At 47.9% G+C, this 17,983-nt stretch overlaps 2 protein-coding genes across 5 annotated transcripts in view; both read right to left on the bottom strand.

Moving 5' to 3' along the window:
- Positions 1-17,983, bottom strand: part of LOC147009835 (interferon-induced transmembrane protein 3-like) — a 116,184-nt gene that overhangs the window by 70,174 nt on the left and 28,027 nt on the right. The gene's annotated exons all lie outside the window — the stretch shown is intronic.
- On the bottom strand, positions 3,601-17,906 carry LOC147009837 (uncharacterized). Of its 4 annotated transcripts, none has more exons than XM_085862629.1 (5): positions 17,609-17,903; positions 15,674-15,736; positions 15,510-15,563; positions 14,085-14,231; positions 3,601-7,129 (listed from the first exon to the last, which is right to left on the bottom strand). In XM_085862629.1, exons 1-5 carry the CDS (start codon positions 17,799-17,801, stop codon positions 6,345-6,347), a joined length of 1,242 nt encoding a protein of 413 aa, XP_085718755.1. In that variant the 5' UTR covers positions 17,802-17,903; the 3' UTR covers positions 3,601-6,344. The 4 variants fall into 4 exon arrangements, with proteins under 4 accessions (XP_085718755.1, XP_085718754.1, XP_085718756.1 ...); XM_085862628.1 differs by having other exon boundaries at positions 14,085-14,255; positions 17,609-17,902; XM_085862631.1 differs by lacking the exon at positions 3,601-7,129 and adding an exon at positions 7,139-7,461 and having other exon boundaries at positions 14,085-14,255; positions 17,609-17,906.

Below are 17,983 nucleotides of genomic sequence, written 5' to 3'. Positions count from 1 at the left end.
GCCAAAATAAATGGATGCGTCGGAACAACATGTTGCATCCTTGGAACAAGGTTGCCAATACGGTGGGTACTCTGCTTGGCTTCATCAATTATCTCACTGACTCTGGAAAATCATCTATCTCTGACTAGTAAATCCAACCTGTCGCTTTGCTGATAGGAATATTAAAGGGAGGGGAGAGAAAGAGGGAGAGAGGAGGGTGAGGAGGGAGAGAGGAGGGCGAGGAAGGAGAGAGGAGGACGAGGAAGGAGAGAGGAGGGGGAGGAAGGAGAGAGGAGGACGAGGAAGGAGAGAGGAGAACGAGGAAGGAGAGAGGAGGACGAGGAAGGAGAGAGGAGGGCGAGGAAGGAGAGAGGAGGGCGAGGAAGGAGAGAGGAGGGCGAGGAAGGAGAGAGGAGGGCGAGGAAGGAGAGAGGAGGGCGAGGAAGGAGAGAGGAGGACGAGGAAGGAGAGAGGAGGGCGAGGAAAGGGAGAGGAGGGCGAGGAAAGGGAGAGGAGGGCGAGGAAGGGGAGAGGAGGGCGAGGAAAGGGAGAGGAGGACGAGGAAGGAGAGAGGAGAACGAGGAAGGAGAGAGGAGGGCGAGGAAAGGGAGAGGAGGACGAGGAAGGAGAGAGGAGAACGAGGAAGGAGAGAGGAGGACGAGGAAGGAGAGAGGAGAACGAGGAAGGAGAGAGGAGGACGAGGAAGGAGAGAGGAGGGCGAGGAAGGAGAGAGGAGCGCGAGGAAGGAGAGAGGAGGGCGAGGAAGGAGAGAGGAGGGCGAGGAAGGAGAGAGGAGGGCGAGGAAGGAGAGAGGAGGACGAGGAAGGAGAGAGGAGGGCGAGGAAAGGGAGAGGAGGGCGAGGAAAGGGAGAGGAGGACGAGGAAGGGGAGAGGAGGGCGAGGAAAGGGAGAGGAGGACGAGGAAGGAGAGAGGAGAACGAGGAAGGAGAGAGGAGGGCGAGGAAAGGGAGAGGAGGACGAGGAAGGAGAGAGGAGAACGAGGAAGGAGAGAGGAGGACGAGGAAGGAGAGAGGAGGGCGAGGAAGGAGAGAGGAGGGCGAGGAAGGAGAGAGGAGGGCGAGGAAGGAGAGAGGAGGACGAGGAAGGAGAGAGGAGGGCGAGGAAAGGGAGAGGAGGGCGAGGAAAGGGAGAGGAGGGCGAGGAAGGGGAGAGGAGGGCGAGGAAGGGGAGAGGAGGGCGAGGAAAGGGAGAGGAGGACGAGGAAGGAGAGAGGAGTGCGAGGAAGGGGAGAGGAGTGCGAGGAAGGGGAGAGGAGGGCGATGAAGGGGAGAAGAGGGCGAGGAAGGGGGAGAGGAGGGCGAGGAAGGGGAGAGGAGGGCGAGGAAGGGGAGAGGAGGGTGAGGAAGGGGAGAGGAGAACGAGGAAGGGGAGAGGAGGACGTGGAAGGGGAGAGGAGGGCGAGGAAAGGGAGAGGAGGACGAGGACGGAGAGAGGAGGGCGAGGAAGGAGAGAGGAGGACGAGGAAGGAGAGGGGGGGAGGAGGGTGGAGAGAGGAGGACGAGGAAGGAGAGAGGAGGGTGAGGAAAGGGAGAGGAGGGCGAGGAAGGGGAGAGGAGGACGAGGAAGGAGAGAGGAGGACGAGGCAGGAGAGAGGAGGACGAGGAAGGAGAGAGGAGTGCGAGGAAAGGGAGAGGAGGGCGAGGAAGGGGAGAGGAGGGCGAGGAAGGGGAGAGGAGGGTGAGGAAGGGAAGAGGAGGGTGAGAAAGGGGAGAGGAGGGCGAGGAAGGGGAGAGGAGGACGAGGAAGGAGAGAGGAGGCCGAGGAAGGAGAGAGGAAGACGAGGAACTAGAAAGGAAGGAGAGACGAGGGAGGGGAAGGATAGAGGAGGGCGTAGAAGGATAGAGGGAGGGAAGGATAGAGGAGGGCGAGAAAGGAGAGAGGAGGGAGGGGAAAAGAGGAAGGGGAGGAGTGGAGGAGAGGAGTGGAAGAGTGGGGGGAGGGGAGAGGAGGAGAGTGGGGGAGGGAGAGGAGAATGGGGGGAGGGAGAGGGAGAGGAGAATGGGGGGAGGGAGAGGGTAATGGGGGGAGAGAGGAGAGATCGAGGAGAGAGAGGAGAGAGAAGCAAGCAAGGAGGGAGGATGGGTGGAAAGGGGGGAGATAGGATGGGGGAAAGAGTGAGGAAGGGGGATGGGGAGGGAGAAGCTGCACCAAACCGCTATACACTCTGGGAAGGGGGGGGTGGGAGCGAGGAGGAGGAGGAGAAGGAGAGTTTCTGGAGGAGCTAAGTATGAGGAGAGGGGCTGTCAACTTCGTCGTAGGACTTGTGGAGAAGGGGGGGGGGGGGTGGTAGTACAGGATCAAACAAAATGGTGTATCACTGGGAGAGGTCCATGGGGGGGGGGTGGAGAGAGAATGGGGTTTTGGAGAAGGTAAACATGAGGGGAGGTGGAGGGAAGGCAGCGCGAGGGGAAGGGAAGGGCAATAAAACATGCCCAAACTGCGACATTTTCTTTTTTACCGCCAGGTTCTATGTAAAACCAGGCACGAGTATTTAAGACCCACGCTGTCTGTTTGGCAAAAGCCTGTCTTCATCCATGCTCGCACATGCAGCGAGCTTTGCACACCTCTTGTCGGCTCATTCTGAATCTGACTCGTACATGCTGCAGTCCCCTCAATAGAGGGGAGCAGGGGGAGTATTGGGACAGGGAGGGTGGGGGTAGCAGGGGGAGGGGTGGGACAGGGAGGGTGGGGGTAGCAGGGGGAGGGGTGGGACAGGGAGGGTGGGGTAGCAGGGGAGGGGTGGGACAGGGAGGGTGGGGGTAGCAGGGGGAGGGGTGGGACAGGGAGATTGGGGGTAGCAGCGGGAGGGGTGGGACAGGGAGGTTGGGGGTAGCAGGGGAGGGGTGGGACAGGGAGGGTGGGGTAGCAGGGGAGGGGTGGGACAGGGAGGGTGGGGTAGCAGGGGGAGGGGTGGGACAGAGAGGAAGAGAGAGAGAGGGACTGGAGAAGAAAATGAGGGGGTGGAGAGTGGAAGGGAGAGGGATCGGAGAGAGGGATAATTCTACTTTACTTTTAAAGAGAGTCCACATTCTACTCGGACACATTATTCCACCTTCTTTTTGGGTCGGTCAGGAAAAGAGTTTGGCACAAGTCTTTCACGAACCAGCTGGCCAGGCCTGACATTCGACTGATGGCGATTTATTTATTTTGTATACACAGTCGAGTCTCGTGGAAGAGCTAGTATTAGTACACTGAGTGGATCAGGACACAGCAGCACAAAATGAGCAGTTGAGAGAGGGAAAACGTTGATTTGGGCAGGAATTTGTCATTTGTTCCAGGGTACCAGCAATAACTTGCTGACTCTTCACGAAAGACACCAAGGGATCTTTAACGTTCAGCAACGACCAGCGCAGGCATCCCATTCAATATGTATCTGATGGACAGCACACACGTTAATAAATCACCCTACCTGTGAAACACCAGAATGACAGTTTATAGCTGAGTCAGGATTCAAACCCAGGATAGAAAGCTTAGAGGGGAGTTCACATATCTCGAGTCGATCCTGTCGTACTATGGTATGCAGTACCTATAGAAAGTCTACACCCCCTTTCAAATTTTTCACCTTTTGTTGCCTTATACCTGGAATTAAATTGCATTAAATCAGACTTTTTTCCACCTTTATTTACACATCGTAACCCACAACTTCCAAGTGAAAAAACAAATTCTACAAATTTCAGAAAATTAATTAAAAATACAAAACTATAATATATTCGTTGGATAAGTGTCCTCGTTAATACTTGGTGGAAGCACCTTTGACAGCAATTACAGTTGCGAGTCTGTTGGGATAGGTCTCCAACTTCACACACCTTGTGATTGGGCAATATTTGCCCATTCTTCTGTACAAAACTGTTCAGGCTCAGTCAAGTTAGGAGCCTGGTGTTGGCTTAGTGGTTAGGGTGGTGGCTTGGGATCCTCAGGCCCTGAGTTCAAGCCCTAGTGGCTGCTGAATTAACACCAGGGGGTTGACTCAGCCTGCCATCCTTCTGAGGGTGGTGAATTGAGTACCAGTGTACTAGTCATAAGGGCACTGCATCAGTGACATATCTGTTTCCCTAACCAATGATACAACCAGCAGCCAAAAGTCAAAACATGATGGGAAAGGGGTATTGATGAATTTATTAATTCTGGTATTGGTGTGGTGCAAGCATAATGGGCTGAATGGCCTCCTGTGCAAAATTACCTTGAGGGGGTGGGGGGGGGGAAGAAAAAAACAAGAAGTTGTGTCGGGAGTGTTGATGGACAGCAATGTTCAAGTCATGCCACAGATTTTCGATTTTTTTTTTATACCATATCAATGATCCTGTAAGTGTGAAAAAAAAGATTTGATTTAGGTCGGAGCTCTGACTGGGCCATTCAAGGACATTTATCTTTTTGTTCCTCAGCCACTCCAATGTAGCTTTGGCTGTGTTCTTCGGGTTGTTGTCATGCTCAAAGGTGAACTTCCATCAGCTTTCTTGCAGAGGGCAACAGGATTTCCTTTTGGATTTTTCTGTTTTTCTCCATCCATTTTCCCTTCTATCTTGACAAGTGTCCCATCCCTCCTGATGAGAAACATCATCATAACATGATGCTGCCACCATGCTTCACAGTAGGGGTGGTGTTCTTTGGGTGATGTGCTGTGTTGGGTTTTCACCAAATGTAAGGTTTTGCATTTTGGTCAAAAAGTTCCATCTTGGTTTCATCAGACCACAAAACCTTTTGCTCCATGACTTCAGAATCTCCAGAGTGGTTTTTTGCATACATCAAACAGGACTCAATGTGGGCTTTTTTGAGTAATGGCTTCCTTCTTGCCACCGTACCGGACTTATGGAGTTCTTGGGATATTGTTGTCACATGCACACACTGACCAGTCTTTGCCATAAAGGCATGTAGCTCATTCACGGTTTTCGTTATGCGGTTGCCAATGGACTCTTGGTGGCCTCTCTGTTCAGTCTCCTCCTTGCTTGGTCATCCAGTTTGGAGGGACGGCCTGATCTGGGCAGGGTCTTGGTGGTACCATACACCTTCCACTTCTTAATGATCGTCTTGACTGTGCTCCAAGGGATATTCAAGGCTTTCAAATATTTTTTTACCCATCCCCTGATCTGTGCCTTTCCACAACTTTATCCCAGAGGTTTTTTGAAAGCTCCTTGGGGCTCATGGTTGAGTCTTTGCTGTGTAATGCATTTCCCAGCAAAGGAAACTTACAGGAACAGTTGACTTTATTCTGAAATAATAAGAATCATGACAATTTAACGCAGGTGATGGCCAATTAACTTGGTGTGTGATTTTGAAGGTGATTGGTTACACCTGAGCGAATTTACAATTTCTATTATTAGGAGGGTGTACACTTATCCAATGAAGCTATTCCAGTTTTGTATTTTTAATTAATTTTCTGAAATCTGTAGACTTTGTTTTTCACTTGAAAGTTGGAGGTTATGATATGTAAATAAAGGTGGAAAAAGTCTAATTTACTTCAATTTAATTCCAGGCTTTAAGGCAATAAAATGTTAAAAATTTTGAAGGGGGGTGTAGATTTTCTATCGCCTCGGTATATAATTCGGGAAGTTTTTGTTTGTTATGGTTCCTGGAAGGAGGCATTAAGGGTTTCGTCTTGGTGTCCCGTTTTTTTCAAGAACAAGCCCAAAATTTTTCATTGCCAGGATTCAAACCAGGGTCCTCTTACACCCTCATGCAAGAATCATACCCCGAGACTACAAAGTTATATTTGTAAATCTTTGTTTGAACATAAATCTTCACTTAAAAAAACAAAAAAAAATTGTTTCAACAGAATTGTTCACTTTTTTATCACCCACATTTGTAATCTGTGACATATCTATTCCAAAGACCTTTACCATTCGACTATGACCTCCAGCAAAGAAAAAAAATTAAAAATATAAAAAAGTTAATCTTCACTGCTGGATGCTGTTTCATTGGAAACGATGAAAACATTTGTTTTCGTTATGAGGCAGAATTTCAAGTGCTACAAATTGGCTAATATTACGAGTTGGCTACACCGGGAAAATTCAGCGATCTCCGATCGAAGCCCTCCAGTTTGACTTGTATGCACTTCTGAACTGCTGGAGGGAATGAGTTGAAAAATGGTGATTGCACTTAAGGGTGTTGGTTTTTGATGGTTAAAAAAAAAAAATCACAGTCCCACAAGTTTGGGGTAGGGGAAAGACCCCAATTCTCTGGATGTAAATGTGTATTGTATAGCACCACCCAGTGGAATCCATTATCACAAGTCAATCAAATATGCCATAGATATTATAGAAGAGGGTGGTGATGGATTAACCGGTCCATCAGGACAGATTCTTTACTCGTATGATAAATCAACAAAATACAAAGTGCAGATCGGACATTTACTCTGTTTTTTCTGTATTACGTAGTCCTTGATGTCTACGCAAGGCTGAAAATACGGTAAAAGTCTTCCCACACGCAGAGCACTCGTGCAGCTTTTCACCAGTGTGGATTCTTTGGTGCGTTTTTAAAGTTTGTAACAAGGTAAAGGCCTTATTGCATGTGGAGCACCTGTACGCCTTTTCTCCCGTGTGGGTTTTCTGATGACTATGGAGATGGGGTAACTGCACAAATGCCTTGGGGCAAAGGGAACACTTGTAGGGCTTTTCCCCCGTGTGTATTCTTTTATGCCTGTTTAAATCCGATGACTGTTTAAATTCCTTGCTGCACACAGAACACTCGTACGGCCTCTCTCCCGTGTGCACCCTCTGGTGCGAAATAAAAGTTGAAACACAAGAATACACCTTGTTACACACAGAACACTTGTGCAGCTTTTTGCCGGTGTGTATTCGACAGTGTGTTTTTAAATCGGTTAACAACTTGAAAGCGTTGCTGCACAGAGAACACTTGTACGGCCTTTCGCCCATGTGGATCGTTCGATGTCTGTTAAGCGATGACAAAATACCAAATGCCTTCTCGCAGACAGAACACTTGTACGGCCTCTCGTCTTTCTGGGCCTTAGTACATCTCCTTGCAGGTCTTTTGTTGTTGTAAGGATGGTTGTTGCCTGTGTTCACATCCTCCTGACAAAACCCCTGAGCGGTGTGCCGTTTCAAAGAATAGTTTGTGTCGAACAACAGTGAACAGTTGGAACAAGAAAATGCATTTCTCTTCTTCCTTTGTCTTTCTGCAGAAAGAGAATGCACAAGAAACATCAAACAAAGTAATGTTTATGGGGTTAAAAAAATATAAAAAAATCAATCAATCAAATGTACCAAACTCCTGATAGAGAGTCGGTTCCCCAGAATCAGTTCCTGGGTAAAGGTTATGCTAGGTGGTTTGCTGTTGCCTTTCCTTCAGGCAGTCATGGCAGGTATTTGTAATTTGTTCATGGTGGCGGTGATAACTCGCTGACTCTTCACGAAACACACTGTGGGATCTTTAACGTCCACCAATGGCCAATGCTGGCAGATGGGTGGGTCCTCGAGTTTAATGCCCTTCCATTTGGTGCTGCACACGCTGCCAGTGAAACACCAGGGTGGTGGTTTAGAGCTGGGTTTAGATTCATACCCAGACTAGACAGCTCAGAAAAATGTGCACATCCCTCTCCCCCCAGGAAACCCTGCCATCTATCTATATATTACAAAAACTCTCATCATGTATATATGTATGTATTATGTTCCCGAAATACAGCCAAAACGGTACACGATAGCGCAAAAATTTTAGTGCCACCTTACTCACCATTCTCCTGTGATGTGCAGTATCAAGTTTCGTTCAAATCGGGCAACGAAACAATTATTTAAAAATCAATTCCCGATTTAGTCAAGGACTTTTCAGGAGTATTTGATTAATGCAAACAACCTCAACGGTATAGTTCGCTGGAGCTATCTTTTGTTTTGTTTTTTTTTTCAACCACTGTCACAACGGGAACCCAACGGGTTTACGGGTCATCTAGTATAGAATAAAAACTGGACATTTGAAAACAAGAAAAAGAGCAATCGGAGATTGCAGACCCTCGTCAGGACTTTTTTTTTTAATAGACAATGTCAAGGCTCGTATGAGAGCTAACACACAGAACGTATAACAACTGGAGCAAGAGACAAGAGGGACGGGAGAGGGAAGCACAAAACAGTGGGGAACAGACACATAAGATCTGTAGAAGGGAGAGGGATTGGGTGGGGTACAAGGGGTACACAAGATGGACACTACAGGGACTTTCAGGAAGGAAAGTAGGGAATATGAAGGAAGTGAGCTTGGGGTGGATTAACGGGGGTAGAAAAGATCGAGGTTTGGGATGGGGGAAGATAAGGGATGGTTGTGAACAACAATTTTGAAGACCTGGAGGGAAGAGTGGGATTGAAGAGTGTGTGGGAGTTTATTCCAAAGGTGGGGAAAAAAAGAGGAATGAAAGAATGAAAGTGAGCAGTAATTCTTGATTTTGGTAGTTTAACCAGAAGGGCGTTGCTGGCAGACCTTGAGCACCCTGCGGAAATATGGGGGCGACATCTCAGACAGAGCAAGGGGGTGAGGCCGGAGAGGGGACAGTAGAAGACAGAAAGACTACGGACCTGCCTGTGGTGAGAGAGTGAGATACCGAAAGACTCAGCCTCATCACGGGAGATACCAATGATCTTAAATGACTTGGTTTCAATAGCGTGAGGCTGAGAAAGGTGAGAGGTGGGAGCAACAGCCCAGAGGGGAAAGAGTACTCCATCAGGCTGTGGATGAAAGCTTTGTATGTGGTCAGGAGTTCAGGTGCGCCAAGGAAGGACTTTGCACGATGGAGGATGCCCAATCGGCGACCAGCTTTGGAGGCCAGCTTGGAGATGTGGCTTTCCCAGGAAAGATCATGGCAGATAGTGAGACCCAGAAGTTTGAATGAAAGGACTTTCGTTAGTTAAGAGGATTGTTGCGAAAGTAGATGGGGAGGTTTTCCAGACGGTCCTTTCTTAAAGACATCGTGAGAGTGTGAGATTTGTCAGGATTGAAAGACATGTTCCACGTGCTGAACCAGCTTGTGATTTTATCCGGATCTGCAGTGAGCGAAGAAGCTGCTGCTTGCCGGTCTGAGGGATGACAAATGGTACGGCAGAGGGTGGAGTCATCAGCAAAGAGATAAAGAGGATTTTCCAGAGTCGGAGAGATCATTGATGAAAATTTTCGTTTTGTGCGGTTTATTTTGTGTGATGTTTGTGTACTGGTGTGTTACATAATTAATAAGCGACATACATAGAAATGCTGGCAGTGATGACCGGGTTCCAAGACATCCCGTTTTGATGGGACACTTAAACCTGACCCATGACGTTCATTATTATGCAATTTAATTCAATTCAAATCAAATAGAAGACCAAATCGGTATAATCCTGCATTGGAGTAATCAGATGGAACCAAATCAAGCAAAAAGCAAAGATGAAGTCATCAGGAGGAACCTGGATAGGATTCACATTTCAGCTGCTACTCCTCGACCCTCAAACCCACCCAGGCACAGCCAAGTGAGCCTTATTCAAAAGATTGTTACGGGCCGGGGTGTCGGCCGCCAACTGGCTGCTCTGAACAGAGCCGCAAGTCGAGTCGGCCTGACCGATCGCCCAGAATATAGATCGCCGCCCGGATAACTCCGAGCGACGGGTCCTTGTACAAGAACCGAAATACGCCAATCGGCAGATCACGTGGGGTAGGGTCGATTGCCAATCTTCAATTTACCTAAATACCCACGTGATCAACTACCGGGGTATTCCACCCTCGACGGAACTCGTACGGAACAAACCGCCGAGGCGAGCTTGTCCGTGCGCGATTCCGAGCGGCGTAATCGCCGAGAACCGTCGGTCCAAATGTCCCCCTATTACGGCAAACCAACGGCTTTCCAACTCCCAACACACAAAATGTTCAGTCAATGAGGGAATGGACGCAACGAGCAGGTTTACATTCACACAAGGACATTTATTGTAATGAAACACGTATGCAATTAAATAAGGCAAAACACGTTTGCAATTATACAAACAACAAAAGCACGACAAAAGAACTACAACCGTCAACTTATTATGTACAGTCATTTACACTTAACAGCAGTTCCTACTTATTAGACGAGCCCACGGACACACGTACGCACACACACCCACACCAGAAATGGTGGCTGAGGCCTTTACTCATGAGCTCCAGCTCGGAGGACAGGTGAGCTTAAACTCAGAGCTTGACTCGAACCTTTCCACCTTGTGTGGTCTTCAACTTGTCTGGACCCAGGCTCCAGCGAGAGCGAGCTGGATCCAATCGCCGCGATCCTTCCCGAGCTTCCGCGAATCCTCCCGCGATTCTCAACACGTGCTGGTGAGACGAGGCGCCGATCCTTCCTGTCGATCGTCGCTTCCCCGATGATCCAACTCCAAGAAGAGGCCTATGCGTCGCACCAAGCCGGGAAACAAAATGGAGAACGAAAAGCTCCACGAACCAAGAAGAAGAGGAAGAAGAGGAAGAGAGGAAGAAGCCTCCACTCGCAGTTCGAGCGAAACAACCGGCTCAAGTTCCTTCCAAAACAAAGCAGCAGCCGAAGCTCACTGAGCCAGCCGAACCAAAAAGCTTCCGAAGGCCTCAAGCCAAGCAAGCCAAGCAGGACCCGATGGCCTGCTGAATGACTGCTCTCTCCGAAGCAAAAAAGCTTACTCCTCTCACGGGACTCAGCACACGAACTCTGCACACGGGACTCACGAACTCTGCCACGGGACCCCCACAAACTCAGCCCTACCACGGGACTCCCACGAACTCAGCCCTACCACGGGACTCCCACGAACTCAGCCCTACCACGGGACTCCCACGAACTCAGCCCTACCACGGGACTCCCACGAACTCAGCCCTACCACGGGACTCCCACGAACTCAGCCCTACCACGGGACTCCCACGAACTCAGCCCTACCACGGGACTCCCACGAACTCAGCCCTACCACGGGACTCCCACGAACTCAGCCCTACCACGGGACTCCCACGAACTCAGCCCTACCACGGGACTCCCACGAACTCAGCCCTACCACGGGACTCCCACGAACTCAGCCCTACCACGGGACTCCCACGAACTCAGCCCTACCACGGGACTCCCACGAACTCAGCCCTACCACGGGACTCCCACGAACTCAGAAAAAGATGTCCTCTTTATCCTTTGCACCCCTACCCCGCACCCGGCGTGACTCATGCCCTCGTGATCCACCCCCTGCTCAACTACGGGTGGGAGGGAGTTGTTGACGTCACCGCAGGGTTCTTCTTCCTCTTCACAGAAGAGGGGGGAGGGACATCTCCATTGTTTCATTCCCTAACTATTAAATCGATCCGCAGCGCATCTAATCGATCTGAACATTTAAACAATGAAAGGTGAGCTATCGAGGGAACATGCACTTATCGACATAGCTGACTAAGGGAACCTGAATGTTGTGTGCAATTGAATTCCAAATTCGTAACAATATATACACACACATTATATATATATATATATATATATATATATATATATATATATATATATATATATATATATATATATATATATATATATTGTTGTGGGCCAGGGGTCGGTGGTGAGAACGACCACGAGGTGGGGAAAGCTTGCATCACCTCCCACCAAACTCCCTGGAATTGTAGGCCGTCACTCGGATAACTCCGCGAGCCAGCGGGTCGTCTAACTCTAACCGACCATGGATGCCAATATCACCACCGTGTAGCATAGGGTCTATTTGTCTATAACCAATTTACCTAATTAACTACACGATTTTGACTACCGGGGAAACCACGCCCTCGGCACGTCTTGCTCGAACCGGGTCATTCTACCGACTGTGGTAGAGTTCCAACTACCGACTACCAACTCCGGTTCGGGTGCAGTCGAGCGGAAACTGCCAAAGCCGTGCCAGCTCGGATGAACCGATTATCGGGTATAAAAACCCGGCTAAAACTCAGATCCGAACCATGCTGGACCAATGAAGGAAAAGATGAAAATGAACTGGGAACATTTCTCATAATAATTTATTTAGAATAAAGAAGACACAGAGCAGACTTACGCGGGAATAAACAGGCAAGAATTTACAATGTTCAAAAACAGTTATACAGTTTCTACTTACAAGACGGGCCCACACACTCAGATGATAAGAAACCCAGATGTTTTATTGGACCCCAGCAGCCAGGGTGAGAGACGAGCTGGGGTCGCAGTTCGGCGGGGTACCTGCACGTTGGAGGGATGGTGGTGCTCCGTGGTGCGGCACCTGTTAATGGTCGTGCAGCTCGGTCCACGGCCGCACGCGTGGAGACCGTGTCTGTGAAGGAGCCCGGGTCGAGTAGAGCGGAGTCCGAGGCTGGGATCAGGGTCCAACACTCTCCGCTCTCAGGGTTGCTACACGAACTCCAAGTCTTTTTCTGCAAGCACTGTACGAACTCCACGACTCTCTCACAGCAACGCTCCTCACAACCAGCACTGCTCGCAATCCTCCGAACTCCAGCACAACCCAACAACCACGACGACGAACGACCCCCCAAGAACTCTCATCCCCAGAACTCCTCTCCACCGAACTCCGCTGAGGATGGCGTCGTAACTTTTATGGACCTCCGCGAACGGGGCGAGGGCTCGGTGGAACAAACGTCACTTACGACGCCATCCTCAGCGGAGTTCGGTGGAGAGGAGTTCTGGGGACGAGAGTTCTTGGGGGGTCGTTCGTCGTCGTGGTTGTTGGGTTGTGCTGGAGTTCGGAGGATTGCGAGCAGTGCTGGTTGTGAGGAGCGTTGCTGTGAGAGAGTCGTGGAGTTCGTACAGTGCTTGCAGAAAAAGACTTGGAGTTCGTGTAGCAACCCTGAGAGCGGAGAGTGTTGGACCCTGATTGGATGGGGCTCCCATGGATCCGCCCTTTCTGGGCGGGCTTTCGGCCATGCCGGGAAAACCCCGCCTCCTCCACACGTGCGGACTCGCCCAAAAAGGTACTTCACAAAGATTTTGCCTCGAAACACGAGGCTCCAGAGACGCAGGTAGACAGTGGATCGTGATGGGGGATGGGAAGGTTGTTGGATGTTCGTTGGAGGGTTCGTTGGATTGTCTTGGATGGTTTGTTGGATATAAAGATTGAATAACCTACCTAAAAGGACATCGCAATGCACACCTTTGATTCGCCCACTCGACAAAAGGAAGGGACCTATCTCACATGTACTTAACGGAATAACCGACGCTTGGGACATCTGTATGTTTGAATGCATATGGCTTCCAGATCCGTAAATATGTAAGTGTATAAGTGTATATATATATATATATATATATATATATATATATATATATATATGTATATATATCTTCTTCTTTTTCTTTCGGCTGCTCCCGTTAGGGGTCGCCACAGCAGATCATCCGTATGATCCGCATAGTGATTTGGCACATGTTTTACGCCGGATGCCCTTCCTGACGCAACCCTGGTCGCCTCTTACGACACAGGGATAGTGTATATGTATATGTATATGTATATGTATATGTATATGTATATGTATATGTATATGTATATGTATATGTATATGTATATCAGACGCACCTCCTGACTATTATGGTGAGCCTCACCACGGATTTTGTCTCACATGGTAAAACCACATAATCTGCAAAGAACAACCATCCATCTGCCACCCAGACAATTGTTCCCACTAATGCAAATGATTAAACCAGAAGGCATGTGATGTGATCGGCAGGTAAATCGAAACATGTGGAGTGTGATGAGCACTCCCCCGATTTCCATTAGACATAGTCCTACACCAAAGCGTCACCTCCAACCCAGAGGCCTCGGCCTGGCGACTCCATCAAACGGACAAAGATTACATGGTCAACATCAGTTAACCATCAAAGGGAGCCGCTTATCTGGATTTTGGGCTTATTTGCCCTCATCAGGACGGCATACCAAGAAATATCTAACAAATGATGACCACCAATGTGAAGCAAAAATTAATTTGGACAGTTCTCAAAATCTACGTTTGAATTTACAATCTAAAGACATGAAGAGGTGCAGGAAAGCTTTCTTTTGGTTTTTTTTTTTAACCGCACCAGTTTCTGTACATCATGTCGGATCGATGTTACATTCATTGTCTAATCAAATAGCAAACAAAACCAACATGGTGCTGATTGTTCTGGGTGAGACACTGCTTACCAACTACATGTTGATCAGCATCATTGACCTCCTCAGAAGGATCATCAGGCAGTTCTTCCTTCAAAGAGACTTTGCTCAAAGCCTCCTGGGAAGTCTGAGGAGCATTGCTTTGGAAAGGTTTTCTCTCCATGGAATCAACTTCACCACCTGCACACAGCTCGAGGCAATCCACTACCGGTGGAGAGAAACAAAGTTGATGAACAGGTGAATTCACACCAACAAATATGATAAACTATGTTGGGGTAAAGCAAAAACAAGTTCAGCCAAATAAAAAAAAAAGACATAAAATGTCAAAGCCCCGTTGTTTTCGTAATATTGCTGTAGGGAGTTAAAGGGCTAACCCATATTTATGTACAACTAAAATGGCCACCAGCCTACCAGTCGGCCATCTTTGATCAGATCGCAAAATAAAGTGAGATGTACGTGAATGCCGTCATGTACTGTGGTTATGCCAAGTTTGAACAAAATCGGACCATGCTTGTCTGAGAAATGGTTGGGGACACATTTAAGTAAGAAAATGGCCACCAGTTGGCCATCTTTGATCTGATCTCGCAAAAAAAAAAAAATGATGTGCATATGTAAGCCAACATTCTTTATATGTGTGCCAAGTTTGAACGACATCGGTAAATGTATGTCCAAGAAATGGTGGAAGATGTGTTCAGCACCAGGTTTTTTTTTACAACCAAAATGGCCGTCAGTCGGCTATCTTTAATCACATCACAAAATAAAGTGAAGTGCATGTGTGTGCCATCATGTACTGTGCTTGTGCCAAGTTTGAACAAAATCAGACAATGCATGTCTGAGAAATGGTTGAGGACGTGTTCAACATCGGGTTCTTTTTTACATCTAAAATTGCCACCAGTCTACCAGTCGGCCATCTTTGATCAGATCACAAAATTAAGTGAGTTGCATGTGTATGCCATCATGTACTGTGCTTGTGCCAAGTTTAAACAAAATCAGCCCATGCGCGTCTGAGAAATGGTTGGAGACACATTTAAGTAAGAAAATGGCTGCCAGTCGGCCATCTTGGATATGATCTCGCAACAAAATTGACGTGCATATGTAAGCCATCATTCATTAATTATCTGTGTGCCAAGTTTGAACGACATCATAAATGGATGTCTGAGAAATGGTTGAAGACGTGTTCAACATCGGGTTTTTTTTTTCTCACTGAAATGGCCGCCAGTCCGCCATCTTGGATCTGAACTCAAAAAAAAATAAAAATGACGTGCATACGTGTACCATCGTGTGTTGCCTTTTTGCCAAGTACGAATAAAATTGGTCCATACATGTCAGAGATATGGTTGCGGACACACGGACTCGAAAATCGAGATCAAATCAATAAGCGCCCCATTTTGAACCAAATCCAACGAGGGCTAATAAACAAGTAACTGCACCTCCACCGATGAGAAAGATGGCGCTTACATTTCATGGGACAATCCATAAGATCAGGATCCGCTTTCAGATTTTCATAAACAACTAAAACAAACAACAACACCAAAAAAAAGACATTAAACAAAACTCCAGAGCAACATATCTCACATTTTACATATTCTACCTGTGAGGTGCACAAGGGTAGAGGTTCGGACCTTTCTCCTCGGAGTTTGCAGAATCACCCCATTCACACTCCACCTTTACTTTCATAATATAATCTGCAAAATACATGAAAACAACATTTTACAGCTTTTCTCAATGTCTGCAATTCTTATACCAAAAGTCCCTTTCGAATGAGCAAGTGGAACAACAAATTCAGCTTAAAAACAGAGCAATTTATAGCAACCAATTAACACTTTAATACAATTAACAGCAACAGAGGAATAATAATCATGTTAAGTATGTGGGGTAGGGGGTCAGTAGTTCAAATTTAAGGCCTTAGCGGAGCATCATTCAAGCGTATACAGGTCCAATTCATCATCCTGAGGTCCGATTTGTGATCCTTCGTGGCTTTAACGGAATTAGAACACTCTCATGGCGTCCCATTAACAAGCAGACAGCAGCTGTGTCAATCTCTGCTGATGTGGAATTGATTCATGCTGATCTGACAAATGGAGCAAGTCTTTCAACCCTGACAACAAATCTCACAGTCTCACCCTGCCGCTCAGGAAGGATCTTCAAACTAACCCACCTACCATACCTTTTTCATGGTAAACCACGAGGACATCCGGTCTGTTGAAATTGTAGGCCTTACCCCCAGCATCCAAGACGTTTATGCAGCGGTGTTGGCTCAGTGGTTCGGGTGGTGGCTTGGGATCCTAGGGTCCTGAGTTCAAGCCCCGTCGGCCACTGAATTAATACACCAGGGGGTTGACTCAGCCTGTCATCCTTCCGAGGTCGGTGAAATGAGTACCACTTCCAGTGTGTGTACTGGTAGAGGGGCACTGCATCAGCGACACAGTCGCGCTTCAAGAAATGATAGCTACCCCGGCAGCTAAGCTGCCATACGACCACAGACCTTTATGCGAAGCTCAATGGAGTACTGCTCTCCCTTATGGACTGGTTCCACAGCTTCACATTTCTCTTCAAGATTCTTGACATCTCAAGCTCTCAATACTGGAATCTCCTAGGATGAGGCTCAAGTCCAAAATCTGTTGTTCTCATGTCACATGTATGTCGGTGGCCTCTCTGTGTGTTTTTTATTTTTATCGTCTCTCCCCGCTCTAGCTCCCTGTGCCCTCTCAGCCACCCGGCCCTCCACAGAAACACCAGGATCAGTGTGACCACTCCTTGGCTTTTTTCACAAGATCTTGGCTATTCGTTGTTCACATTGGCATCTTGGTTTTCTATAGGTTTTCTATTATCATCGCCTTTCCGAAACCTTGACTTGTGAATTCTTGGCTTTTTTCATTGGCTCACCTTGGCATTTATGAAAATGATGAGCGGTCACACTGACCAGGATGTCCAAATTCCAGGGTCACTGTGCACACGTCCACATTTTGATTCCACGTTTCTCCTACTTGTAGAACTGCATTCCTGAGGCTGTTCGATCCCACTCTTCCCCTAGACAGCTTCAACCTGGAATGGCACTCGGTGGAGTGAATACCTCCGCCAGGCTGAACAGTTTACGTTTTGTTGCCCAATGATAGGTCGGATCTGCATCGAATCAGCTTGGTCTTGTCAACTACCAAACCCATTCACCAAGTTTTGTCATAATCCATCAACAACTTGACATTTCATGCTATTTATCATTTGTTTTTTGCCCCATCTCTCAAAAGGTGAAGAATGACTTTTAAAAATAAAATAAAAAAATTGTCGTTTGCGGATTCGGATCTTCACCCAAATCGAACCAATTCGTCTTTGTCACACACCCAACCTGTCCTCCAACTTTCGTCCAAATCCGTCCATAACGTTTTGAGATATCCTTCTCACAGACAGACAGACAGACAGACAGACAGACAGACTGGTGAAAACAAAAACCTCCGTTCACCTTCGGTGGTGGAGGAAACACACATTCCTGCGATGTACACAAAGGTAATGCAACACATTCCAACACCGTGTTACACATAACAGCACCGATCATCATGTACCGGGAGGTAAGGGGTCTTTGTCCCCTTGAGCAAGATCGCCAGGAATTTCCTTGTAAGCAACTGCCGGGATCCTGAACGTCCAGTCCCCGGTACGTCCTCCCAAACACTTGGCGTCTCCTTGGTCGGGGGCCAACGTGGAACCAGGACCCTTGGACCCGTGATCGAACACGGAACTAGGAGGGTCTCGGCTCATGGTCGTGCACAGTACGGACTTACGGAGGTCTCGGCGCTCTCGGCTGCCGGCTCGTGCGAGCCCCCGCCGTCATGTTGTTGTTGTTGTTGTTGTTGTTGTTGTTGTTGTTGTTGTTGTTGTTGTTGTTGTTTTATGGATTGAGTTCTATCGATTCACACACAAAGAACAAGAGGAAACTCGAG

This window comes from Eptatretus burgeri, chromosome 17, assembly GCF_056783735.1.
Source record: "Eptatretus burgeri isolate ZD-2024b chromosome 17, Ebu_testis_v1, whole genome shotgun sequence".
NCBI lineage: Eukaryota > Metazoa > Chordata > Myxini > Myxiniformes > Myxinidae > Eptatretus > Eptatretus burgeri.
This window is presented reverse-complemented; position numbering and strand designations above follow the sequence as displayed.

Coding starts and splice junctions, on each gene's coding strand:
- LOC147009837 (XM_085862628.1), bottom strand. CDS start 17,801: ATGAGCCGAGACCCTCCTAGTTCCGTGTTCGATCACGGGTCCAAGGGT. Junction 15,737..17,608: donor CAAAGACCCCTTACCTCCCG/GTACATGATGAT, acceptor TGTATTTTGCAG/ATTATATTATGAAAGTAAAG. Junction 14,256..15,509: donor TATGGATTGTCCCATGAAAT/GTAAGCGCCATC, acceptor CTCCACCGGTAG/TGGATTGCCTCGAGCTGTGT.